The sequence below is a fragment of the Orbicella faveolata genome, unplaced genomic scaffold (assembly GCF_042242905.1).
Source record: "Orbicella faveolata isolate gen_17 unplaced genomic scaffold, um_ofav_v1 contig_25, whole genome shotgun sequence".
In the NCBI taxonomy this organism is placed as follows: Eukaryota; Metazoa; Cnidaria; class Anthozoa; order Scleractinia; family Merulinidae; genus Orbicella; species Orbicella faveolata.
The window spans coordinates 5,538,755-5,565,694 of record NW_028301553.1 but is presented as its reverse complement, the minus strand read 5'-3'; the positions used below and the strand labels follow the sequence as shown (position 1 = coordinate 5,565,694).

Below are 26,940 nucleotides of genomic sequence, written 5' to 3'. Positions count from 1 at the left end.
GTTCGAGATGAGGTGAAGAGGGGAGCCAGGACAATAAACAGAAACTGCCCTGTATAGTATTAGCTGTTATCAGCCTAATGACAGTATTTGGCATTTCTTTAGAGTTACAAGCAGGTCATTGCTGATGATAATGAGATACAAACACTGGTGAAGCAGACAAAAGACGTGGTAGAGCAAAATGCCTCTGAATGCAAGGTATGTAACTTATGTGGATACGCGAGAAAGCTGATCATGATCCGACTAGGGCCTTTCTGCTGGCCGTTTACTCCTGACTAGTGAGTAGCGGTGTTGTGACGTCTCCCAGATAGAATTGCATGTCCTCCCATGCAGCGTATTGGCCCTCATTAATGCAGATATCAAACCAGGCTGGAGATGCGAGACTAAATATCTAACATGATACTGACCATTTTACCGATGTGATATCAGACTCAGTTATTTTATATATCAGAACTGTGCCACAGTATCTTTATTCATCAAATTGATGACAATTACAAACATGATTACTTTGATTACAGAGTTTCCTAGCAACATTTCGTGAGTATGCATTTTTGTGGATGCAAGATGTACAGCGAACATTTGAAGAGTTTCTGGCGGGCAACATAGAGGCTCATCCAAGAAAGATGAACCGTTCTGAACTCATAAGATCAAGAGCGTCAATGACATCTGAAAAATCCAGGAAAGAGAAAGAACGAGATCCGAGGTAACGTATTTGGGGCTTGTGGATTTCTGTAGGAGTATGTGTTTGCTGGTGTTGTTTTTTGGCAGGAAAATCCTTATCCCGTATCCTCATTTTGCAAGCAACTTATGAATTTTGAAACTCGGGAAAATGTCTGATTTCTTGAAAGTGTGCGGAGCACTGTGGAGGCCAAGTGGCGAATCGTTTCGTCGTACCTCACACTGGGCCACAAAACAATTTCTTTCCTCATTTATATTCATTTGGTCAGAGCACTGGTGCTACATAACTTTCGTCAAGAAGAAACCAAATACTAGAATTACAAAATGTGAATCTGAAGAAAACACATTGAATACTTTTGAAACTATGCAATGTACAATATACAGTAAACTGTTGTTAGACAACAAAAACATGATTGAAGGGGCAGACGCTTTAGTTAATAGAAAATGATGTTTTAATTACACGTTTCATTAAACATGGCGTAGTAGTAGTGTATCATTTAAGATGCATGTATTGTTTACTTACAGGTCCAACCGTAGCTCAGCTGCTGCCTCAACTCTAAGCACCAGTGGCGCAATGGGCTTGTCAGAGAAGACATTCTTAAACCCTAAGAAAATGACAGCTTCTAAAGAGATCAGAGATGAAAAAGGACCATCCTTGGATGATTTTGACAAGGAAATTGAGATTTATCAGGTTTGTGCAATATGAACTAACTTCTTTACCATTGTCTACCCATAGGTAAAGTCTGCATACGAGCCAAGTGACCCATCAGGCCGGAGCTTATCCCGGTTTCTGTAGCATGAAGCGACTAGGAGTATTTCTACTCCCCCCTGGATGGGATGCTAGTCCATCGCAGGGTTACCCCCAGCATTAAGTTCGCCGGTACCCATTTATACACCTGGGTGGAGAGAGGCACTGTGAGAGTAAAGTGTCTTGCCCAAGAACACAACACAATGTCCCCGGGCAGGGCTCGAACCCGGACCGCTCGATCCGGAGACGAGCGCACTAACCATGAGGCCACCGCGCCTCCCGATTGTCTACCCATGGGGACTCATTTTTGAATTAACAGCACTATTGACAATGTCAGTAAAAGACTGCCAGACACCTCACCTGATTGGGATGTTTACCTGGTCCTCAACAGACTTACTGTGGAAAGTTTACTCGTAAGTTGCATCACTGTTGTGAGGTAATGGCACATAAGGTCACTTTGCGTTGTCCTGTGTTCTAAAAAAGACAACCAATGCGTTAGTTCAGTATTGCGGAACCTAAGGTACAAAGTTTTTTTAAAAAGTTTACCGTGCTTGTAATACTAGAACTTAACTTCGACATTTCTTGAAAAATAATTTAATAATGTTTGTTGGCTTTCTGTTTAGACGGCAAGAGATGAAATTTACAATCTACAGGACTGGTGTGATGTTGGCTGGATGAGAGTTAACATGAGACCCATCAAACAAGTGCTTGGTACCTATGCTAGCAAGTGGATGTTCGTTTACACCAAGTATCTTTCAGACCAGGTCTTGTCAATCTATCCATTCATCATTTGACATTTATCTATTAATTTATTTCTTTGCGAGTGATATATAGGAAATGTAAACGTTTCTCTATCTCTTTCTCTGCCTGTCAATGTTAAACAAATTGAAGTTCAGTGTTGGGATTTAGTGTATGAAATGTGACTGTACCAGACCATTTGCAGTATTTCTTAATCGTTTTTATTATGCTGTTTTCAGGTGTCCTCAACTTTAAATGACCTTGACTCCTTCTTGAAACGCATCGAACCTGGAATAGAGGCCATTACTGGAGAAGAACAAGACATTGCTTCGTTTATGAGGCTCATGAGAGTTTTTAACGAGGTGAGGTCGCTAAGTCAACAGCAACATATTAGTCAAGGGGACGACGGTCTCCCATACTATGACTTGTATAATCTCATCTACACAATCTTTTAATCCCTGCGGGAGGATTAAGGCAGGTATGTTTTTACATGCAAAGGATTTTGCATATGAAACAGATGCTCGAAGGATATGTTTCTCAATTAAAATCTTATGATCTGCTACAATTCTTTCAGGTTAGTACCCAGCAAGCTGAGATGGACAGCAAGTTTATAGCAATGAAGAGAACCATCGCTCTCTTAGAAAAATACGATCAGAAACTACCAGAGATGACTGAGAAATTCTACACTGCAGCACCACAAAGGTGTGTACTTTACATCCGTATATGCCGCAACAACCATGAAATGGTTTTGAAAGAGACTAATGATGAACTAATCTGTAGGATTTCAAACAAGTTTGAGTTTTCATTCTGAAGGGATTTTTTTTGTCTAAAAATGACATGTTTGCTCGTCAACACAGGTGGAATAACTTGAAAATGAAAGTGAATCAAGCTAAACAGCGCCTCGGACCCAGGATACAAGCTGAAGCTTCTAGTGTTACACAGGTACTTGGCTTGTTATGAGGGAGCATTGTCGTTACACAGGAGACGATATGGATGAAAATTCCAACTGTCTTTTGGAAACATGTTGATCATGCAAAGGGTTTGTGAATACAAACATCGGAACAAAACCATCCTTATTAGCACTTGTATTTAATACCTTCTGAAGTTTCTGAATGTGGTGAAATAAGGGTACGCAAATATGCCAACCAGAAATCAATTGGGAAATTTTTTTCTCTGTAAGACCGGCGGCCCCATCTCATACACACATCCCGAGTACCTCTTTACAGCAAAGTCTCACGTGTATATTTGCCTAAATTGGCTACCTGCATTGAACTTTCAAAATTGTTGAAACGCTTGGTCTTGCTTTTTTTGTATAGGAGCTTAAAGCATTTGGTGATCGTTGTGAATCTCTGGCTCGTGAGTTTGCTGATTCAGAGGCGTTCAACAGGAAGTGTGCTATTTACACTGCTTTCACCATCATGGATACTTTTGGTAGGAGACTTGAGAGTATGGAGAGTGAAGCCCAGGTGAGAATTACAGCAAAAAAAAAAAAAAAAAAAAAAAAAAAAAACTACTTTGTGTGTCGTGGTTGAGTTTATGTCAACCTCTGATTGGTCAATATTGTTGTACAGTTGTCGACTTAAACTGAATTGTATTTTCATTAGGACCTTATCGAGCTTCAAGAACTGTTCGAAAAGGCTGTTGTAAATTTCTCTGTCCTTCCACGGTAAGTTGAATTCTCCTTATCACAATTCCTTGTTCCTTAAATGATCTACGCCTTATCCAAATTCATATCTTTCACTGTTGCAGTCCATCTCTCTCTTGAAGATATACATATCCGTTTTTAGAGAAGAAACCTTTGAATCAAGATACCGTTCGAAAAATCTATTGAATTTTCAATATTCACGCTCGTCTTCCTCTCTTTCCCTAAAATTTTGCCAAGAAAGTATATTTCGTGAAAGCTTCAAGATGGTTCCGTTTTTGTTTAACCTTATCATTATATCAGTAGCTCAGTTGTTAGAAAACTGTTCTGCTATGTTATTATCTCGTGAAGAACAACTTAATTCTCTCCCTAGGCTACGCTCGGATCTTGAATGTTTACGTGAGGTCTGGAACACGTGGCGTGCAGTACAGGAACAACACACAGAATGGAAACGCGGCCGGTGGCAGCGAATCAACACCAAACTTATGAAGAAAGCTACTGAAGCACAGATTGATGTGGTCACAGCTCTGCCGTTGGAGTCACACGAGTGGGATGTGTTTGTTGGCATGCATCATGCTATCCTCGACATTCAGGTAAGTTAGATGGGAGGAGTCCGTCGATCGGTTTTGACAGCAGGGCAGAGTTTAAGAGCCTGTTTGAGGAACCTCAATCAATTTGGACTTAACTGTGCGATTTACTCGAAGCTCCGTGCCTTAGTCAGTTCAGCCGATCATTAGTTAATACCAAATATGAAATTTAATGCAACAAATCGCTCTTTTGTTAGACTATTTACTTGTATCCTACTAACATCCTTGGACATTATCTGTTCGTCGAAGGTCACAGCTCTCGGAAAACTGTTTGCTTCTCGGAACATATAATGTCCACGGGCAAATAACCGAACCTATTTTCTCAGCAAATGGAGGCTATTGTTTATATATCTGTCTCATAGGACAGCGGTATTTGTACCTCTTTTATTCCCAGGCTTGCCTTCCAATTATTGATGACCTGAGTCGCTCGGCGATGCGACCGCGCCACTGGAAACAGTTGGTTCGTGTAACTGGAGGAGCTGTGCAGATCAGTAATGAAGGCTTGACAAGAATGACCTTGGGACAGCTACTGGAGTTAGGACTACACAGTGAGTGACTTGATGACTCGCAACAAAACGTTTTTGGAAAACATGACAATAACATAAGTTATGGCTACTTTTATGTGTGAGAAGTTAATCGCGCGAAAATGGAGAAGGCAAATTTCGCCGGAACTTGGATTTCGCGATTTGGCCGAAGCATTGAAAGGGACTAAATTAAGCGACATTTTCCAGCAGCTGCTCTGCAGTAAGGAACGAGTAGTCTCAGATTTGGTGCTATAGATCTCATAGCTATACGTTTTTTTACCAGTCGATTTTTATGGAAACAGACGGTACTCCGTGAACGTATAGTTCACACACTAGCTTTTGTTCATAGTCTGCAAAGATGGAGCTGCTTCATTTGATTTGAGGTTTAAACTTGACAGTGTATGTAATGTATTTTTGCAGACCATGCTGAAGAGGTCCGGTCCATAATCCAAAGGGCTGCGAAAGATGTGGCCATTGAGAGCTCACTGAAGACTTATGAAGAAGTGTGGCTGAGTAAGATCTTTGAACTCAGGACGCACACCAGAATGAAGGGCCCTTCATCAGCCACTGCTCCAACTCAAGATGTAAATATGGCACATTTTAAAGACGTGATGGTTGTTAGTTAGACAGCTCATTATGTCAGATGAATGCCTGCGTCTTTGTCGGTTATGGTCTTCTAAAGACCGTAATTTTTTCGAGGGAAACTTCTTTACATTCGAATGAACACGTTGTGGTTTACGATCGTTTTTTTTGAATACTTAAAATACGCAAATACGGTAAGATGTCTCTTTTTCCGTTTGAAGACGTTTCCCTTTTCCCAGCTTATCATGCTAAGGTTGGGGGCCTATTTTTTTTAAAGAATGTCTTTCAGAAGGTGAAAATTATGTGAAAAATCAAGGACTCTCCGTTTCCATTTTCTAGACTTTTTCTTGTGAATTTGGAATTTGTGCTCAATACGAACACTTTCAAGCTTTTTTCGCTAGCAAGTATATTTTGAATATATATATATATTTTTAAATTATCTCTGATACTAGAGTAACTCAAATGAGAGAACATGCTCCTGATACTGGGTTCTTTCTCTCCCCAGACTCCTGGCAGTGAGTTTGGTAACGACTCAGAGATGAACATGCATGGTCCCCGCGGTCTGTCCAGTCGGGTGTCAGTGACAAGTCATGGCAGTGGCGGAGGCTTCAGCGTCAAAGATGGAGCTGGTGGCAGCCTCAAGACAAGGAAAGCTTCTGTGGCAGGCTCGACTACTTTCTCGCATTCGCTTATGAACCTTACTCAGGTAATATTTCTTCACTTTCTTGCAGATATTGCTTTTGCTTTAATTGTTGTTTATTATATCTCTCAGTTACTACGCACACTGTGATTGGTTATTTTAGCTCACCGTACTCTGTTGCACGGCCCGCTTAAATTTAAAGCTGTTTTTGGTGCCTAAAGGTTTCGCGATTTATCACCAAGTGTTCTTAACTTTTATAGCGAGTAAAAGTTAAAAATGTTTTTTACTTTAAATTGTGTATTAAAACGTGCTAATGACTTAACAACGATTTCAAATTGACTCGTTTTGCTTTCGACGTGCTTCAGAAATTTGAAGCCGTTTCGCATGAATAGAATCGTTCTCGAACCTGTCAGACACACAGTAGAGATATAATAAATATCTTACTAACCTCGTCTTCTCGGTCCGTACGGTAAGTTACGGATCCTCTTTTTTTTTCTCCGTCGATTTATTGAAGGGGAAAAAACTCGGTCCGCAACTTACAGTACAGAACTCGAGCTCGGTTAGTAAGAGTTATAGGGCGTGCAACTTTTCCACTGGAATAAAAAGACTGAACAGTTTACTCCTTGTGTAATGTTGTGTTTCAAAATGGTTGGCGCGGATGTCGATATGTTTTATATTTGGTTATGGGACAATGTGAGAATAAGCGAAAGTTATAAGCAACGTTTCGACATCTTGAAGATATCATTGCATTGCCAAGTTTCGAAATGCGAAGGCCTGAGTTTGTGCCTAAAGAACTATACCTAAATATGCATAAAACACAAGTTGGCAAGAAAAAATAATAAAGTGACAAGGAAAAGTGAGAATAATGGAGAAATAATAGTAATAAAACATAATAAAATACATAAAGAATATTTCCTGTTTAGGTTCAAAGGACAGTTACAAAAACAATACTTAGATAAACATTTTTGCCTCGATCGAGTCTGACCAAGTATTAAGAGTTGGTTTAAATTCCTTGAGACTAAGCATTTCATATACGAAGCAGTCTAGCTTTCTCTCGCAAAATGCTTATCAGTGAAAGGTTTCTGGCAAAAATTTGCTTTAAGCATTGGCTTTATCTGTTCTTTGTACACTCGAATTATTATTTGCTCTGCAGGATGCTGGTCCAATCTGTTTACTGGACAAATGTGAGCCAATCTTTGAAGAACTTGAGGATCATCAGGTAGGGGGTATTGTATTGTCAAATGAAAGAGGCAAATGAAAGTATCAAACGAGGAAAAGAGAAAAATAGTTGAGTTTTTGTCAGATAACATTTCACTTTGCTTTACTTTTTGGGCGAATCTCTGCTACTCTGAAAATTTTCAGCGAGTTACTCCCCCCTCCCCCACCGCCCCTTGAGGACCATGTATTCTAAAATACACACTAATAAGCGAAACGAAGATGAAGTTCAGTTTTGAAACTTGCAGGTAGTGGACCCCACTTTTATTTATTTGCATTGAGCAGAAAACGTCCGCGCCTGTCGCGCAAACGGTGCTCAAACTATGTTACTACTTCTGTTCAGGTGTCGCTACAGAACATGCTCAGTGGCAGTGCCGCTGGTTCATTTGCTGATGACATCATGAAATGGCAGAAGAGACTGCAGACCATAGAGGCTGTGTTGACGGTGTGGCTTGACGTACAGGAAAAGTGGATAGAGTTAGAAGATGTAAGTTGTTATGATCACTAAATATTTAAGATCGATAAAGGGTGTTCTGCGTCGATGTAGCATGGTGTCACTAAAGCATTGACTACGGAAGAATTGGGATTAGTGCAAGCTCTTTATGGCCACATATTAGGTGCATACAAGGCAGTTTTCTAGAATGAGGCCAAAATTTAGTTGTTAGTAGTTAAGCATCGTGTAAACCCATCAGATGTAAATGTCAAACTCCGGTCGTTTTGGGCAAAAAACATTAAAACAACACCCAACTTTACTAAATTCCTGCAAAGGTTGAAGTTGGAATCTAAGACTTGTTTCGCTTACCTCCATAAGTGAAAAATTGTCTGTTTTTGAGCTCTTTATTGCTGATTCGGTTTGGTACTGAACTAAAAGAGTATACAACATATCTGTGTGGTGATCATCAAGGTAGAAACTTCATTTCAACTTTTTCCTTCTTTGCCTTCTGTTTAGGTGTTTTCCAGCCTAGACCTTCGCATTGCCATGCCCCATGAAACGAACCTCTTTTCTGCTGTAAACCGGGACTTCAGAATCTTGATGAGAGCCACAGAAAAGAATCCAAACGTGTTGCAGGCTTGCTCAAGGATAAGTAGGTCTACGGTTAAAAGTTCGTAGATGTGTTGCCATCTATTGTTCATCGTTTTTTTTGGTCAGAGCTATTGTTGGGAGAAAGGCGTTCTTCTCTCAAACAGACGCATTTGCCGATGTAGAAAATGACTGGTTTAATCGGTGGAAATGCCAAGCAGAGGAAAATCAGTTCACAGTTGCCAACTGTGTCTGTCTGTTACCCCTTAATAATGCCGCGGGCGCACTTTTCCCTTTCGTTGCCACTTTCGCGACACTAAAAAGTACCTTTTTTTCTACTAAATTAAGGAAAAAGAAAAGTTATATGCCACCACCCAATATTGAACCTAGAACCTCTCGCATGATAACATCCCTCTCTTACCACTCCAACACCTGGTTGATCCTCGAAATCTCCGCAAAATTTAATTATAAAAGGTGTGCGTAGTAGTCTATCACCAAATTATAATCAGTTTCGACCTAGATCAGGCCCAAATTAGAGGAAGTATGGCTTCGTCCATTCCGAAAAGTATGGTAACCAATTATGGCATGGACCGCTAAAAATGGCATTGACCTTAACAAAAGGGAAATCAGCGTCGCCGGGACCGCCTCGCAGGAAATGCGAGTACAAGCTCAGAGAATATCATTTAAAATTAAATCCATTGTCACTTAATCTTTTTGCTTGACTCATTTTTCACAGACATCCAGGCCAAACTAGAGAAGCTGAACATGAATCTGCAACAGTGCTGGAAATCTCTTCTTAATCATTTGGAAAGACGACGACAGAAATTCCCACGCTTTTACTTCCTCTCCACGGAAGATGTACTTCATGTTGTATGCAATGGTGTGTCACTTGTTCTAGGTCGAATATATTCACCTTTCATTTGTAAGAAATTTCACCATTCTTAAGAGATGTAATTGTCTTTGTCGTTGTCTTTTAGGTTACGATCCAGCTCTCGTGAATCCTTATTTACCAAAAGTGCTGGAAAACCTTGGAGCCCTTGTTTACGAAGAGCTTGAAAACGAGGGACAAATTTATTTTAACATCACTTCTGTTGTCAGTTCACATGGGGAACAACTCATGCTTAAACAGGTAAACGATGTCGGTAATTGGTTTCTTTATCTTTTGTGTTTTGGCTGGCTTTTTGTATCGATATTCAATTTAACCTTCAGGTTATATTGTAGAATCGTGCACATAACATATATCTGGTTTATAGCTAAAGTTGTTTTGGAGTAAGTAGTCTGTAATTTGGAAGTTTTGGCTCCATCTTGGCGATGCTAGAAAGAGAGATAATTTAAGACCGAGAGAATATTTATTTTACAGTCTAATCCTGCTTTACAGATTCCCACAAAATCACGAAGAGAGGCACCTTGTTGCTGACACTTGTTTGTCTCGTAACTCGTATACTTTCGTCTTAATTAACGTGTTGATTGGCCCGATAATGTGGCGAATTTCGTTAGTCCCAACAGTGGCCTAATTTACGGGTTTAACTGTACCAAAATGCAGACCCTCACCCAAGGAGCACACTTTTTTTCTCCAATTATTGGTTAATACGTTCATTCCATTCTAGCCTGTACCGTGTGAAGGTCCAATTGATAACTGGTTGCCTGGCCTGATCAGTTCTCTGAAGCAAACCCTCTTAGATCAACTGACTTCTGTGCTTAGCCCCGCCCAGCCTGAAAGAACTTCGACTCCCTATGGTGAGGGTGGTGAGGGCGCGGTCGTTCCTGAAGAGCCCCCACGCACAGCTGGCAGCATGGGTAGGGTGGAGAAATCGTTCACACTGGACAACTGTTCTGAGGTGGTTTTGCTGGCCACTCAAATTGAACTTTGTAAGAAGATCGACAAATCGCTCAAGCAGGTACATCCTTCTAAAATATGTGATTAGTATTGGAGATTGCAAGTCGTTATGCTAAGAAGCTTAGGAACGCCGTTCCATTGACGGGTAGTGTGCTATGCGTAACTACGATGTAGCTAAGCTTAGATGGCTGGCGTCTGGGTTATCATGATTGATAATTTTATTTCAGGTGGCAAGTGGTGAGAACAAAGAAGCTCTAAAGGAAGTCTACGACAAGTTGACCGCCATATTGGAAGCCACAGCGATGATGTTGAAAGGTGCTGACAAGGAAAGCAAAGCACAAGGTGGCGATGATGGCTATGACAGTGGTGTGAACAGTGATGATGACACAGAGGAAGCTGCCATGAGGAGAATGAGCCGTAATACTAGTGCCAGTCAAGGGCGGCCTGGTACGGCCGCGGTGGCTGATGCTGAAGTGACGTCAAACATCTCAGGGGTGTCCCAGAAACCAAAGGAGCTTCCTGAACAAGAGGTCACTGAAGGACAGGGCACTAACAAGATGCTGTTGTTTCCAAGTCAGATTCAAAAGATCAGTAACATCATCGCAATGTTGTCACACGAGAGGAACTTGGTACAAAGGCTGATAGATCACCGTGAGGAATGGGAGGTGCTCAAGAACCCCATTGACAACTTTGATTGGCAGCGTCATGCGCGTTGCCGCTGGGAAGAAGAACAGCAGGCCTGCAAAGTAGACATCTTGGACATGGTGTTTGATTACGGATTTGAGTACCAGGGTACCGCATCCAGATTGGTTCTTAGTCCTCTGACGGATAAGTGCTATGTGGGGCTTGCACAAGCTGTCAAGAATAAAATGGTTGGCGTCTGTACCGGCGAGTTTGTAAGTAATGTATTTGATTACAAGTAAAATTTGTTGAAAAGTCAAATGGAGATTATATAAAGATTTATCCTGGTGACTAATTTCTTATTATAGGGAACTGGTAAGACAGAAACTGTGGCTGAACTAGCCAAAATCCTGGGCAACCCTTTGTATTCGTTCAATTGTTCCACGTCAACGAATCGAGAGACTTTAATAGACATCTTCAGAGGTCTTGCTTGTTCTGGTGAGTTTATTAGCCGTTATGTATCAGAAACATGTTACAAATTACAAAAAAAACATCGTCTGCCTTGCGCACTAAGCAAGAAATAAACTATATAAACTATATTTTGCAGAGATTGCTACGATGCCTCTTTCTATGAAAGCCTGGTGAAAGAAACTTATGTCATTTGTTGTCGAATAACATCTTGTGAGATTAACAGTCCTTTTACTAACCTGTTGCCTTCCTCTTAAGGTGCCTGGGTGTGCCTCAATAACATCTCGACTATCCCGTCTCCTGTTCTGTCAGTTCTAACACAGCTTGTAACAGTTGTTCTTGATGGTTTGAAAGCTAGCAAGACCACTGTCGTGTTACAAGATGATGAAATATCGTTGGCCCCTCAAGGTGCATGCTTTGGGACACTAGACCCCTCTGGCAGTCAACACAAGACAGCGTACGACCCGTCTGTTGGTTTCTTTCCGTCCTTCAAGTCATCTGCTTTATATCTTCCAGTGGATCTTTGGGAAATGTTCCGTCCTGTAGCACTCGTGGGTCCCGATTTGCAGGTGATTCTTCAAGTGTGGCTCTTAAGCCAGGGCTTCACGCAGGTTTCTTCTCTGGCATCCAAGATTGTTACCCTAAGAGGACTTTGTCTAAAGCTGCTTCCAAACTCGTCCAAATCTCTCTCTGGAGACCTTTCTTTGTGTCTGCTTAAATGCACCGGCTGGGGAGCCCATTCCCTTAAAAGAATGATTGAAGATGCAGGGTCCCACTTGGGCACGAGCTCTGTCGAGCTTCAGGTTTCGGCACCTGAGCAAAGAGGACCTTCGCGCGAGGAGAAAGATGTCCCAGAGCGCGCTGAATCTCCTACAGATGCTGTTGCTGCTGTGAATGCCCCACTTGAAGCACTCAGACAAGACGGTAAGAGCTGTTACCTAATAGCTTGAGCGTTGCGCATTTTTGCAGAGGAAATGGTCGGTACACTTCTGTTCAGATTATGATATTGTAAGAAAGCAGATAGAAATCTCGTTAACATCTAATTCTATCATATGCTTCTCGCACAGCTCTCCAAACTCAAGTAAATTTCTTTCCTAATTTCTGATAGTACGTGAAATAGTAATTGTGACGTGTTTGACCCGTAAAGCGTCACGGTTATTAAATTTTTATTTTTATGGACGATTGTTCTCACTGAGAATAGCATCTCTTTTAAGTTCTGTGTTTTTGATTCTATCAATTAAGACGGGCACCATACAGGGACTATAAGGGAAACTACTTCAGACGTACAATAGTTGTATGACATAGTTTTGTTTACTGGAGCAGCTCCTCAGTCAGACTGACTGATGTGTTGTTTGCTTTGAATTAAGTTACTGTCTTTATATATCTCATAATGTTTTTGTCCTGTTTCTTCGTGAATGAAGTTACTGTCTTTTTGATAAATCTCGTCATGTGCACGTCTTGTTTCTTCGTGAATGAAGTCACTGTCTTTTGAAATCTCATCATGTGCTTTATTGTTCTTGTAACGTAGAACACCTTGCACCAGTGGACAGTGAAGACGCACCCGATCCACGTGACGTGCTTAAAGTGGAAGAGCACGCTGTGGTACTAGCCTTAAGAGACACGTACATGCCGGGATTGGACAGCAGTGATGCTGTCATGTTCGCAACATTGTTGGCAGACCTGTTCCCTAATGTACAGGTGCCAATGATATTTGAAAGTTACGGTTCACAAGGTAACAAGATGCAGATGAATGATCAAGTGAGCAATTTGGACGAGATTCCTGTGCTTTCCAAGGCTCCTGGTGAGCCCAGTGGTGATAATGTGGAAGGTATGTAGAATGCCTAATGTAGCAGGCCGTTTACTTCAATTGCTAATGTGCATGGATTGCAACTGTGGGAATGCCAGGCTTGGAGAGAGTGTTATTGCATTAGCAGGAATGCCAGCTTGGAGGCTAATTAGTGACGGGGGGTGGCACTGTCAACTTGGAGGCTACTTGGTGACGAGGGGGGTGGGGCACTGTCTTTTGCTTTGTTTATGAATGCGTTAGGAACACAATTATAAACTAAGAAAAGACAGCTTGGTAAAGAAGGAAACGTTAGGAGAATAGGAATTACTCACAAAGAAGGGCGGCTGGAAAAGAAGCCTTGCCGTAATTTTTAAAATTTGTTATTGGCAGTCTTGCTAAATCTTTCTCATTTAAGCCAACCTCTTTCTTCTCGTTTTATTGTTTTGGTGGTTTTCTAACGTGGTAAACTTTCATTTCGATGAACTATTATTCGTTCGACTTGACGTGATCATAGTGACATATCCCCTGTGAGGTCGAGGAAGACTCCAGTTGACTACAAATTGACTACAGTTGACTCTCAAATTTGATTTAAAAGAAAAAAGGTCGTTTTGTTTTCTGCATTGGTTACTCAAGAAAAGTACGAAGATATCTTTAACTATAACTATACTATGCGAAAAGGTTTAAATAGAGAGGTTTTCTAATGACTGCCAAAAAATGAAACATTAGTCAGAATAATGGTAATAATAGTTGAAAAAAAATGGACAGGGTGACCATTTCAACTATTAAACTGTTCTCAATGTGGGCGCTCTTAGCATAACAATCGTTTCTGTTATTTCAGTGCTGAGTGATATGCAGTCAGCTATTAAAGTAGCCACAGGTAAACTTGGATTGCAGCCAGGTGCCGCCTTTCAAGCCAGAGTGGCTCAGCTGGCAGAACTTGTTAAAGCGCATAAGCTGGTGAGTTTTGTAAGAACCAAGAACGAGCACGCCAGTACATATATGTTATTGAACTAGCGTTCGGTCCTTATTGGAGAAATATTGGTTGGGTTCTTTTGCCGGTTTGCAGCCGTAGGCGAGGTCCATAAACTTGTAAAAAAGAATAAGACCAGTATTTCTCCACTACTGACCGAACAAGCTATTTCAATAAACTATTTATTATAATGGTTCTTTTTAATCTGATGATAAATTGATGCGTCGCCGCAATCCATTTTCGGTAAACACGCGCAGGAAAAGTAAGCATTTATTTACGTTTTTAACGTCGCTTTTGTCAACATTTAACTAAAATCGTCCTCCACGGTAAAAAAATGTCAACTTTACAAAACTGTTTTGTACAATGAACTTAAAAAGTAATTCGCCGAAAATAGGTCTTGTGCGGTGCATCTTAGCGGTCCGTATTTCAAAATTCCGACCTTATCTTCGCGGACCAGTTCAGTCATATAATAAAAAGTTTTAAGTCTAGATTCACGCGAACCACTTCTGTTTTGTTAGGTGTGTATTACTGGTCCTAGTGGATGTGGAAAGACCGAGTGCATCAGGACCCTGGGCGCGGCTCACAGAGAGATGGGACACCTGGTGAAGACAGACATAGTGTGTACAGAGGCAGTGGAGTCTGAGGAACTGCTGGGATATGTAGACCCTGATACCAGGTTTGTAACAAACACAAGGAGAAGTTATATGGACTTGTTTCCTTTCCACTTTGGCCCTCCGACAGCACATATGTAGTGTTCATCAATGGCAATATAGGACAGGTGTCTTGCATACTGCTAGGATCAACGCAACGGGAGGTCATGGGTTCGATTCCTGTCGGGAACTCAGATTTTTTCTTTGTCCCACGCTCGTGTCATATCGATTAATTCACCTTCACATTTCATTACCGAGCTTAAAATTCACCATCGTTATTAATTTATCACTACTCACGATGACTTCGATAGCGTTGATCCTAGCAGTATGCAGGACACCTGTCATATATGAACTCAGTTAAATGACCTCGCTTTCCATGAGTTCTCGTAGCTCAGTGGATAGAGCGCCCGCCCGGTGTTCAGGAGGTCATGTTTCGATTTCTGTCGGGGACTCAGAATTTTTCTTTGTCCCACGCTCGTGTCATGTTGATTAATTCACCTTCACATTTCATTACCGAGCTTAAAATTCACCATCTTTATTAATTTATAGAAATGACACTTTCTAATATTATCAGGACTTTTTTTTCTGTCTGTGACAAAGGCTTACTCGGAAAAGAATTCCAAGTTTTCTTGTACTACTTCAAATTCATGTTGAGATACACGTAGGACTGGGTCTGTGGTAACTGAATCCACGTATCGATTTTTTTCTTGGTAGGGTTAAGGCAGGGAGGGGGCACTGATCTTTGCCCAGAAGTTGTAAATTTGTGTAAAACATCCTTAAAAACCGAAGGTGTCTTGACGGATATTAAGAGATAGTGTCAGAGGTGTGTTGCCCATGAAGACAGTGACCAATTTCGAGCTCTCTAACTCCTGAGGCTCTTAGATTGAATTTACATGTAATGTCAGGGTTTTGGATTGTTTGTCTAGGGAGTGGCGTGACGGAGTGTTGACTGTGTTGTTACGACGACAAGCTCGGCAACTTCGTGTTCAGGAGACAGAAAGCAAGGTCACTGGAAAACCTTTGATGAAATGGCTTCACTTGGATGGCACGGTAAAGTTTACGGCGCGATAAACTCTTAAAACACATGTTCAGCTACCTCCCATTAAGGTCGGCACATACTAGGAGACATTTTTTTTGGGGGGGAGGGGGACATAACACAGGAACAAGCCCCGTCGAGTGTACGGATAGGACGCATGTTGCAGGGCCAGTGCGTAAGCTGGTGCGTGCACACGAAACGGATTGAGGCATAAAAATGTGTTCTAGCGAGGACAGTTTGCAAGAGCAGTGCACACGTTGCTGCATTGAAAATTGCGATCTTTACGCACGAATTGAAACCAGCTGAATTTCGTGTAACATGATGCAGGATAAAATTTTGTTTCCGAAACAAAATTTTTTCGCAAATCTGGGCATGCCGAGAAAAGCTGTCACTGCAACATGTCCCTAGCCTCTGCCGTCCTTTACGATTATCATGCGTACTTATCTACATGTCGCACTCTTATTCTCAGATTGATCCAATGCAAATGGAACTTTTCGGCTCTATTGTGCAGAACACAGGTGAGTGTTGACGAGAAACGATTTGTAAGGAAGAGGCAATTTACAGTTGTTTACAGCACAAACTATACATCTCCTTACACAACTTTTACAGCTTTTGGTCGCTTTATGACGATCCGACGGCAGATTTTTATTGGTTGGGTTGTAGACAGGAGGGTGGAAAATACAGTGGACGTTAATGCATTGAGTGGCTTAAGCTAGCAGAAAGTCGCTTGTCTTGAAGGAATGTACTGCTCGTTTGTGTCTTAATTTAAGACATTCACAGTACAAAAAGACAGACATCGGGATAAAATGTGTGTAGACTTATGTTTTTGCTGAGTCAAGCTTAATTTAGCTTACAAGTTTGCACTCAAGTGTTTTGCACTCCAAGTATCGCGAAGTAGATCATCTCCAGGTTAAGAGTAGAATCTAATTCTGTTCATGCCAGACAACTTTCTTAACATTTGCCATGTATTTTGTGTTATCTACAGGAACTGTGGTTCTCGGCAACAATGAAAGAATCAAAATTCCAGATGCCCTGCTTATCGTGTGGGAGGTAAGATGGTTTTTTTTCATTCTTTCGTGTCCATTCATTTAGAACAAGTCATTGTCGTGTAAATTATGTGACTTGACTTTAAGCTCCTCTTGGAGCAAAGGTCGTCCATAAAGCTGCGCAAGCGGACTCTGTTTGCTGCCGTTTTCTCTGCGGTGTTCTAGCTGATGTTTGGTATTTTAAGTTTTTCTTCAGTTGACCTTATCCAGGTGATAAACAGGCCTTCTCAACTTCCTTTTACACTGCGAATTCCATTTCAAGGCCTGCTTGTAGGTTAAGTACGAACGAGAAGCAACTTTCGTTTGTTATCTACATGATCTTTCGATTTTCTTTTCTAGTTGGAGATACTGGAAAATCTGAGTCCAGCAGTACTGTCCTCTGTGGGCATGCTCTGTATGAACACCTCAGATGTCAACTGGCCTCTTCTCGTTGATCGCTGGCTCGCCAAACGCGCCGAACGTGAAGTGGATGTGTTGCGAGAACTGTGCGATCGCTACATTGGTCCAACATTGGAGTATTTAGCTTCAAAAACATCAGTCCCACCTGTATCGGGAGCACCGCCGACACAGAACAAACCTTCGCAGTTACGTCACGTGGTACCTGTGACCGAAATGGGGATGGTGAACACTCTGCTTACTTTAGTAGAGGTATTCTTAGGATATTTATGCATTGTTACACCATGTTACCATTTTAGGACAAGAGTAGGCACAAAATGTGAGCCCGAATTGCACTGTAGAGTCGTACTTTGTTTTCGTCATTTGCGCACGTCTTGTGTAATTGGTACTATTTTGTAAAGATGCAAGACGTATCCAAAAACTAGAAGCCGAAGAAAACAACAAGATAGTGGATCGTTTTACGTATAATCAATAGGGCTAAGACCTTATCAAAGTTGAGGTTATCTGTTTTTATCCACTTAGACACTTACCGTTTTCTAGTCACATGCCGAGTGTGGATTAAGGGTTCCAGATAAGTTTTCTGTGCACGGTGTCAATAAAGAGTTTCAACTTGTCAATGTCCACTGCTCCCACCAAATCATTATAAATTTTCTCTTAATCTGTCGGGTCGTGTGGCAGACCTTGACGAGTTTTTGACGTCCTGAGACCCCTCGCTTATCTGAAACACTGGGATTAAAGATATTCTGAAGTCTTACCACATGATTATCTTTCGTTGTGTTCCAGGCAATCATTTCCAACTACCAGGACTTGATGCCACCAGAGTTTGAGAATTACTTCTGTTATTCTGCCATGTGGGCCTTTGGTGGTACACTGGTAGCGGAACATCGTCTGTGTTTCAGCCAGTGGTGGAGAGAGCAGTGGAATGACTATGTGATGCTACCAGGGGATGAAGAGGTCAGTAGTAAAGTAATTTTTAAGTCACATTTCAAACACGAAAGATCCTGTTTGAACTCATTTCCTGTCTTGAAATTGCAGCGCTCTTTTTTTTGTTTGAAAGCACTAAAAGCCCGCTTTTTATGTTGTAACAGGTGTGGAATTACTATGTGTTTCCTGAGACGCACGAGTTTCTAAGCTGGGCAGACTCAGTTCCTCCGTACTCCCAGACAGCGGCAGAAGGCATTCCTAATGAGGCATATGTTCACACCATACAGAATGAGGTCAGGACTTATTTTACTACGTGCGTCTATCTGGCTAGTCGCGTTGCGTCTTCACACTATACAGAACATGGTCAAAACTCCCACTCGTTACTTTTCACATTTGATAGCTTACTCAGCTTGTCGCATTTCGTGTTCACACTAGACGAAACATGGTCAAAACTCCTGCTCATTATACTACTCGCATCACATTATGTTAAGCTAGTTGCTGAATACGTTCACACCTTACAAGATGAGGTCAGAGCTGTACTACTATAACTCCTTGCATCGCATGTAGCTGCGTTTCTTTGTTGAGACTTTTTTGCCTCTTTCCTTCACTTGTATGAATATCTGGTTTGAAACGAGACTGAACGCATCAAAATGGTCACAATAGACCTTTTTCGATATACTAAAATTCAGCTTGGCAGCGAGGCCTAGAGGAAAATAGCAAAGGAAATAAACAAACACGCTCTTTCAATTTCTTTTGCTTGTGTCCTCTAGGCCTCGCAGCCAGCTGAATTTTAATTATCGAGAACAGTCTATTGGACAATAGCGGATTGTAAAATTGTCGCGATTTGATTTTTGTGCGGTTAATGATCGTCCAGTTTCCACAGGGCAAGACCAGGCTGGCTCTTTATCTATTTGCCAACCATTTAACAGTGGAATTATATTTTTCGTTTTGTCAACAGCGCATTTCTCACCTTGTTGGCTTGTTGAGCGATGGCGGGAAACCGGTTTTACTGGTTGGTGAAGCTGGTTGTGGCAAGACATCTATCTTACGTCATCGTCTTAAACAACATGGCGGCGACATTGGAGAGGTTCTAAGCTTGACAGTGTTCTGTAACAAGTTCACGACATCCAGAAGCCTGTGGAAAGAAATGTCATCTTGCCTAGAATGGAAACATGCTAGAACGTTTGTTCCAAAAGGAAATAAGAGGTTAACGTGTTTGGTGGATGACCTTAACCTCAGCAGAGTAAGTGTTGATATCGATCTGTGTCACCACTCAATAAACGAGAAGGAATTTGGGGCGAGTGTCATTTGGCCGTCGTTGGTGGGACCGTTGCTAGGGACCAAAAAGATGAGAAGCCATATTCTCCCCAGTAACGTTTCCACAAGCGACTGCGGGGTTCGTGTCGCCCTAGATGTCTTGTCGTTTCTAAAGTAGGGAGTTGCACAATCATGACAACTGCTATTATACCTGCATTTATTACAGTATTTTACGCTGTTCAGCGACCGCCATAAAACGATACCCTAGGTGATCGGGAAGCTTATCCACCAAGCACAAATAAAAACTAACCCTGTTTTTTATGAAGTCTGAAATAGAAGACAATTGCAGATTTGGTCTACGGAGAAAGATAGTAAAGATGTAAGGCGATCTTTCCTGATCCGCGAATTGAAGGGCTCACAAACGTTTGTAGCACTTTATTTTATATTTTTAGAAATTGTATTTAGCAGGGCCCCTCTGGATACCAGCCACTGTGCTGAATGGGCCACCCTGCATAAATAAAGTTTTACCTACCTACCTACCTTCATTGTCTAAGGACACAAAGTTTTCGTTTTGGTTTGCTAGATTATGTCGCATAGGTCTGGTAGTTCGCAATTTGAAGTCAAAGTTCTTGTTATTGACATACGATTGGTAATTAGCCAACCGAACTACCACGTCTTTACTCAATTCCACCAGGATGCTCACCTCATTGCTAAGAGGTAAACTTACTTTTCTTGTCAGGCGAACAGGTTTGGTGCCCAGACCGCTCAGCAGCTGGTGCGCCAGCACATTGATCATGGCGGCGTGATCGATCCCGAAACCCATCAGTGGCGGGAAATACGTGACGTCACGTACCTGTCAGCATACAATCCACAAACTCCGCCCACCACCGCTCGACTGAATAGCAGACTGTTACGTCACTTTGCTCTGTTTAGCGTCACGTTTCCAAGGTAACGGGCACAGTTGCGAACTCTGAAATGTAGTTTAAAGTTTTAAGATGGTTTGTGATACTGCTCGGAAGGAGCTGTCATTATAGAAAATCGTTTTCGTCTTGAGCGATGGCTAGTCCTGAAAAGGACTGCTGTTGGTGATTTGTTTTCGGAGTCAAAATAAAACAATGCTTTGTGATGTGCAAAATTACTTCAAAGTCATAGAAGACATCAAAATAGTTTACACGGTAAAACATCGTCAAAGAGGTAATGATAAACCCAAAAAACAAAACGAAGATGGCCAAGAATTGCGAAGACTGAAAAGAATAACGCAGGGAAAGCTTAAAAATTTAGACTACAATTTGGTTAAATTCTGTAAGATACGTTGAAGGTTTGTTTTGGACTTCACAGTCTGGTGCTGTCAGCATTGGTGAACATCTACGGAAACACCAGACATGAGGTTTTAGTCCTGAGATTTACTTTTAAGGCTTCGTTATCTTTAACAACCTTTTCTTTTCCGGCAAGTTGATGACAGTATGTGATAAGTGATGAAAGATGGTAAATTCTCAACCAGTATTCAAGAGGTCATGGATTCCAATCCGGACGAGAACTCCGAGTTTTTCTTTTTTCTTTGTCCCACGCTCGTTTCAAATGAACATTTCATTTTTGTCGTGAACAAGGTTTTCTTTATTTCAGCCAAAGCGAACTGCACTATATCTACACTCAGCAACTGGAGAAACACTTTATAATCCATGTAACCCAGTCCCAGCACACCACCAGTGACTCATCCTCCCAGGAACCTACCGAGGGCCACTCTCAACACCAGGGGTCTGGAGACCACGACAAAGCCATGCGAGACATTCTGTCAGCAATCAGTCACGTGACTGTAGAACTCCAGGGTCATTTGAGAGGCATGTTCCTGCCTACGTCACAGAGGTGTCACTATATGTTCACTATGAGTGATTTGACCATGGTATTCAGGTAGGTTCTCCATATCACTGAATAATTTACGACCAGGAAAAAGTCTTCTCTGCGTTGTTGTAAGCCCGAGGAATACCATGAAATAGTCAAATAAATCAGCTTTAATGTCTGAAATGTTTTGTCCAAAATAACTTCGTTCTTTAGTACGTGACCGTGTTAATAAAAGCAGTGTTATCGCAAATGCTGAATTGAGCCCTCAAGTGCTTATCTATTTGAAGCACCTTTTAAGGGGGGGGGGGTGGGGGGAAATAGAGGAGGGGTGGGGTAGCCCTATGAAGGTAAGGCAACTGCTAGCAGCTGGGTATTAGTTTATCACTGGGATCAATAAATTGCCTTATTCGAATCCATTCCTTTTTGAGTGCAAGTGTACCAATTACATTTCTTGCAAGTAACTTATTTGAATTTTCACGCCCTCTTTTACGGTAAAATAGTAGAGATATCGCGGTCTGTTTTGCAGTTTTTAGTTTTGAACAATTTTGTGCCCAAATAAAAGGATGGACTTCATTTGAGAGAGGTTCTTAATAGTTAATTTGCGATATTCGTCGTAAATTTTTGGGTACAAATGATTTGCGTGAACTCTTGCCTAAAGAACCTTTATTGTTGAAGTTAGTTCCTCATTCTTTCTTCCTTTGTCAAGGAATCTTTGCCTCACGCTTCGCCCGGGCTGTGCGCCGCAAGACCTTCTGTTGCTATGGAAACATGAATGTGACTGGGTGTACGGCCGTCGTTTGATTGACTCGGTTGACAGGGAGCGATTCCAACAGGCGTTCCTAACTGCTGCTAAGAAACGCTTCACTGAGGATGAAAAGGTATTAACGCAAGCGAAATCCAACATCTTGTATTTCACGGACAGTATGGCTCGCTTGTGCTCGCGCTCGTCTCAAAAGTATAAAGTAAACTACAACTATATCGAATTAAAAACTAGCAGAAAGATCTCGCGTCTTACACTTGTTGTGTAGATGAACTCCTACGTTCTTTTAGTTTCGTCTATTCTTTCTTTCATTTGTTTGTATAGGTTCGAGTACGAGCCACTGTTTCGGGAAATGAGCGAGTGCTCACAGGAATGCGACCGAGAGCGCAGGAAACTCGCGCCTAGTTTTTGTATAGTTCATACTTTTGCTTAGTTCTTTATTCAGTCACAAAATCTATTATCTTTTTTATTGACAGCTGTCAGTAGTGACAGACCCCACCCCTTTCTTCACTAACCTGGTGGACTCTGAAGACACTGCTGGTGAGGTGATGGGGGCCGGTTCATCCGAGGGAACTGAAGATGATGTACATCTGCTGTTTAGACACATAACGGACATGAGAAAGGTGTGTTTTATTTGGATGAATAGTTTTTCATGTGATGTTTTTGCTGGCATATTCTATGACTTGAACAAACGTCTATTAGTTTCTTTTATTTGTGTCATTCCACATGACCATCTTCTCTTGAGATTGGTTACAAACCATCAGTATTCTGTGCGACAATGGAATAGGAAACTACGATAACTGCAGAAATTCTCGCGCGCTCATTGGCTAATTGTCATTGTCATTAAGCGGACAGACACATGAATTTACAATTTATGCGATGCGTCAACGAGCGAGAGCCGACAATTTGACAAATTTGGCTGTCGCCTCGTGGATTCACAGCTACTTTGACAATGTCATGACGAAACACATGCTCAATAACAGGACAGACGCATGAAAAACTGACGGCAATTCGTTAATTTGAATCCAAGAACGTATGTCGACATATCTTTCGAACCAAACAAACGGAAACAAAAACAAATGAGTGAAATATACTAGGAACAGGGCAGTCAAGCGTAATTCCAATTTTGGTTCAAAATTGTAAACATTTACGAAAGATATGTAGACCTGGCCTGACTAGTCCTACTGACTAGTCAGATGGCTAAAACGCGGTGAATAAGAAACGATATCCATTTTCTTTTTCGATTTTCATATCACGATCTCATGTAGACTCCACAAAGCAAAAACTAAAGTATCTGTCATAATATTACTCTTTAATTCATTTTGTGATAGCTAAACTTCTCATTGATACTGTTCAGGTCCAAGCTGTGTTGGAACATGGAGTCGAGGAATACAACAAAGATTTCCCAAGACTGAAGATCACACTCTATGAGGTTCAGTGCTTTTTTCCTTTCCTCTCTATAGCGGGCAATGCCCTTCATTCATTCATCATGGACACTTTCAATCAATCTTATGTCGCCGCTTTTTTGCTGGTTTCATACTGAAAAAGATCTCGCGGAAGCAGTTTCTCCTGTTTTGGGGGCTTATTCCTCATGTAAAAGAGGTCGTATTCTCTTATTGAAACTATGGTCCTGGCAATTGAACTCCTCCCTGTTAACCAAAAGCCACATATTTTATAGAAGTAACGGCAGATGCTACGGTTGCTGCATATGAAAAGTTTAACGTGTTTTTTAACGCCTTTTTAACGCCTTTTTAATTGGCAGGATGTGATGGAAACGATCTGTCGTCTTGTGCGAGTACTTCAGTGCCCCCATGAATGCGGCCACGCCCTGCTAATATCCCAGGGGTCTCCTGGAATGAGTACAAACTTGGCTCAGTTGGCAGCTCACCTGTGTGGTTACTCTGTGTTCAGGATCAACTCTTCAGCTCTGTCTGCTTCTGATAGATACACACTGGAGAGCTTCAAAGGTGACTTGGTGTCGGCCTACACCAGAGCAGGTGTTAAGGTGACAGAAAGTTTGTTAATTTGCCTTTCTCCTTCAATCCCTAGCGTCTATTTTCCTATTGTTCGAACATTTTTCAGACAGGTGTTTGACGAGAATAGAAAAAAGCAGGGTTTTGTTACCCTTGAAACTGTTTTATGTTTATGGGGGGCTGAAGCCAGGCTTCCGAAAGTTGTACTTCTATGCAAAACCCAAAACGATACAATTATGTGAAACACTTGACTTAAGCAACATGTGAACCGATCTTCAAATTCTCTGGTTGACCATACAACATTAACATACATGCTAGTTTGCTAAACAAACGTGCTCTCGAACAAACAGTTTCCTTTGTCTCGCGATCGAATCGTCTGCTTCGTATGTCTTGAAAGCCAGATGTTTGCAATGGCAGTAGTTCTGAATGAATGATCTTACTGTTGTTTAAACGAATTCGCTGTTATGACAGGGCGAACATTTGATGCTGTTACTACCGGAATCAGACCTAACCGACGAGGATTTTCTTGTTCATGTAAGCGAGTTCCTGGTGTCCTCCTCTATCTCGCACCTCTTCACCGAGGAAGAACAAACCTCAGTAATTAACGCGGTCAGAACAGAAGTCACGCAGGCTGGACTCGCCTATACACGAGATGTGGCTTGGGATTTCTTCCTCAAGTAAGTTCCAACTAGCCTTCTCTATTAAAAAATCTGTGTTTGCTTTGAGTTTTACGCGTTCCGAGCACCTAGCTGTCTTTAACAGAGTGCGCAAAGTGTTTCAATCAATCAAGCAAAAATTCTGAGTATATTGCACTTAAATTAACTCTTTCTCGCAATTAAAGATACTGGGTGCGGGGTTGGGGGGGGGGGGGGGGTGGGGGATCAAGAGAGATGAAACTATAGTAGAAATTTAAGGCAAACCAAAGCATGAAGTCTGAAGTTTCAGAAGCGCTGTCGTGATGTATATTTTAGACTTTTGTTTTTTTACAGGACCCTCCTGAAAACAACCTCTAGGTGATTGGAGGCCTCCTCTTAAAATATTAATTTATTATTATTATATTATTATTACGAAGTATTATAGAGTGGTTTGGAGATTAGTGTTAGGGTTTTGTTATGTAGCGAAGTATTGCATTAACACTTGCCTGGTGTCGTTAACTCTGTTACGAACCCTCTTCTCCAGGACTGTGAGAGAAAACCTTCGTGTTGTTCTGACCGTGTCGTCACTGGGACCAAGGTTTCAGAAGCGCTGTCGTGATTTTCCCTCCTTAATGAACACTGTGTCCATCATCCTCTTACCCCACTGGTCTAAGGAAGCCTTGGTCACACATGCGTACCATCTCCTGAAAGGTAACTTTTGAAATTTATTTATCTTGATTTCACTGAAAGAACTGTTTTGTTTTGTAACGGAGTAAGATGTACTTCTCGATCACCACTACACGCTCATGAATGCCATGCTTATCTGTAATCTGCTATAAATACTATGAAATGGAGAAAAAAGAAACATTTATCTTGCCGGACGAGGAAACACGGCCGATGAATGTGACGCAAATAACATGTTTTAGCTTACGTAAGGCCTGAATGACGAGTTACTGTATAGTCTGTGTGTTTGAAAGGCTTGGAGCAAACTCGTGTTTTCGTGTCCTTTTACCAGATGTAGAGATTTTCTCGCCTGTGCAGACAGAAAATCTTGCTCACTTGCTGGCCTCTATGCACTTGGCAATAAAACAGCAGGATTCTGGCGAGGAACAGTGTGGAACATACGGACACATCACCAACACTGGCTTTGAAGTATTTGTCGAAAGGTAAGACCCAGTTATTCACTGGTAAAGTTGCTTTCAACTGACTGTGGAAAGCAATCCAGAATCGCTTTGCTTTAAGCCTCCTTTACCCTGATTGGTTTAGAAAACTTAAATCACTTAGTCAACCAACCAGATGCGAAGCCTACCGCGAATGGGTCATTCTACCTTCCTGCGCTTTTCGCCGTCTTCGTGTCTTGTTCTGATTGAGTCATTGTGTTGCTTACGTTTGTTTGTTATGATTGGACATTGAAATTGCCTTGGTTTTGGTTTTTTGACACTCAAACTGAAAACTGCTGTAATCACAGCAAACGGGCTTATCCTCAATGTGAAAGAAACACTAACGACGTGAAAAATCCGCACAGACAAAAACTGTCTTAATCGATTTATCGCATTACACTGCTTTGAATAATTTCTTCTCAGGTTCATTTGCTTGGTGAAGAAACGCCACCAAGTTCTCCGGCGAGAACATGAGCAGATGGCAGCAGCGTTACAAACCATCGAGCGAGGAACTCTGCTGGCCGAACAACTGAAGACTCAACTTGGTCACGAAAAGATGGTACTCGAACAAAAGAAAGAGGTATGTGGGATAATAACAGGGATAGTGCTGCCCTCAGCAAATTGATAGTCCACCCTCAAGCAGTTTAAGGCCTAGGTCAGGAATGGAGAGGGCAATTATGGTTGGGCAGCTATATCTCTGGTTGTATTTGTTTCACCAAGCTAAAGTTTTCTCTGATTATAAAACTCGGCGTCCTGTGCCCATTGAAGGTTTTTCTTGTTTCTACCGACAGTGAAGTATTTTGTTCTCAGTTTGTCTTTGATTGTCAATAACTTCGCTTGGTTTTCTTCTTTCAGGGTAATCTTCAGTTGCTTCTTCAGATTGGACAGGTACTAAACGATTTTTAATTTGAACTGATTTTAATTTAGTATTGGCTTGTCGTTTCAACGAACCTAGACGTATGTCTTGTTCATTTTCTTTTATAATTTGAGTTTTTCTTTCAAAGGACAAAGCGATCGCTGAAGAGCAAGTCAGACTCGTTAAACGGCAGCAAGAGAGGATACAGAAACTGAAAAAGGTAAAGTTCTTTTAGCAGCTGTAATACGTTGCTGCGGGTAGATCTGTAGTTCTGATTGTCGCAGTACAGGCAGGAGGGCCCTCCCGAGAGCAGGTCAGGTTTGTCAAAAGGAAAAAGTATAGAGAACCATCTAG

At 41.6% G+C, this 26,940-nt stretch overlaps 1 protein-coding gene across 2 annotated transcripts in view; it reads left to right on the top strand.

The window, feature by feature from the left end:
* Positions 1-26,940, top strand: part of LOC110064358 (uncharacterized) — a 59,067-nt gene that overhangs the window by 16,451 nt on the left and 15,676 nt on the right. For both annotated transcript variants that reach the window (XM_089293932.1, XM_089293931.1), the window contains exons 20-63: positions 103-195; positions 516-700; positions 1,201-1,366; positions 2,047-2,187; positions 2,401-2,523; positions 2,736-2,863; positions 3,019-3,103; positions 3,478-3,627; positions 3,766-3,827; positions 4,177-4,396; positions 4,785-4,938; positions 5,335-5,498; positions 6,002-6,202; positions 7,290-7,355; positions 7,695-7,838; positions 8,301-8,436; positions 9,109-9,252; positions 9,350-9,501; positions 9,980-10,270; positions 10,437-11,105; positions 11,199-11,328; positions 11,557-12,222; positions 12,827-13,126; positions 13,923-14,041; positions 14,573-14,730; positions 15,631-15,754; positions 16,210-16,258; positions 16,726-16,790; positions 17,126-17,434; positions 17,966-18,136; positions 18,271-18,399; positions 19,065-19,349; positions 20,103-20,311; positions 20,987-21,271; positions 21,909-22,080; positions 22,439-22,585; positions 23,320-23,394; positions 23,725-23,967; positions 24,407-24,612; positions 25,115-25,281; positions 25,586-25,736; positions 26,154-26,310; positions 26,586-26,618; positions 26,735-26,806. In XM_089293932.1, the coding sequence (XP_089150058.1) occupies positions 103-195; positions 516-700; positions 1,201-1,366; positions 2,047-2,187; positions 2,401-2,523; positions 2,736-2,863; positions 3,019-3,103; positions 3,478-3,627; positions 3,766-3,827; positions 4,177-4,396; positions 4,785-4,938; positions 5,335-5,498; positions 6,002-6,202; positions 7,290-7,355; positions 7,695-7,838; positions 8,301-8,436; positions 9,109-9,252; positions 9,350-9,501; positions 9,980-10,270; positions 10,437-11,105; positions 11,199-11,328; positions 11,557-12,222; positions 12,827-13,126; positions 13,923-14,041; positions 14,573-14,730; positions 15,631-15,754; positions 16,210-16,258; positions 16,726-16,790; positions 17,126-17,434; positions 17,966-18,136; positions 18,271-18,399; positions 19,065-19,349; positions 20,103-20,311; positions 20,987-21,271; positions 21,909-22,080; positions 22,439-22,585; positions 23,320-23,394; positions 23,725-23,967; positions 24,407-24,612; positions 25,115-25,281; positions 25,586-25,736; positions 26,154-26,310; positions 26,586-26,618; positions 26,735-26,806 (7,896 nt within the window). The remainder of the gene's footprint in view (positions 1-102; positions 196-515; positions 701-1,200; positions 1,367-2,046; positions 2,188-2,400; positions 2,524-2,735; positions 2,864-3,018; positions 3,104-3,477; positions 3,628-3,765; positions 3,828-4,176; positions 4,397-4,784; positions 4,939-5,334; positions 5,499-6,001; positions 6,203-7,289; positions 7,356-7,694; positions 7,839-8,300; positions 8,437-9,108; positions 9,253-9,349; positions 9,502-9,979; positions 10,271-10,436; positions 11,106-11,198; positions 11,329-11,556; positions 12,223-12,826; positions 13,127-13,922; positions 14,042-14,572; positions 14,731-15,630; positions 15,755-16,209; positions 16,259-16,725; positions 16,791-17,125; positions 17,435-17,965; positions 18,137-18,270; positions 18,400-19,064; positions 19,350-20,102; positions 20,312-20,986; positions 21,272-21,908; positions 22,081-22,438; positions 22,586-23,319; positions 23,395-23,724; positions 23,968-24,406; positions 24,613-25,114; positions 25,282-25,585; positions 25,737-26,153; positions 26,311-26,585; positions 26,619-26,734; positions 26,807-26,940) is intronic.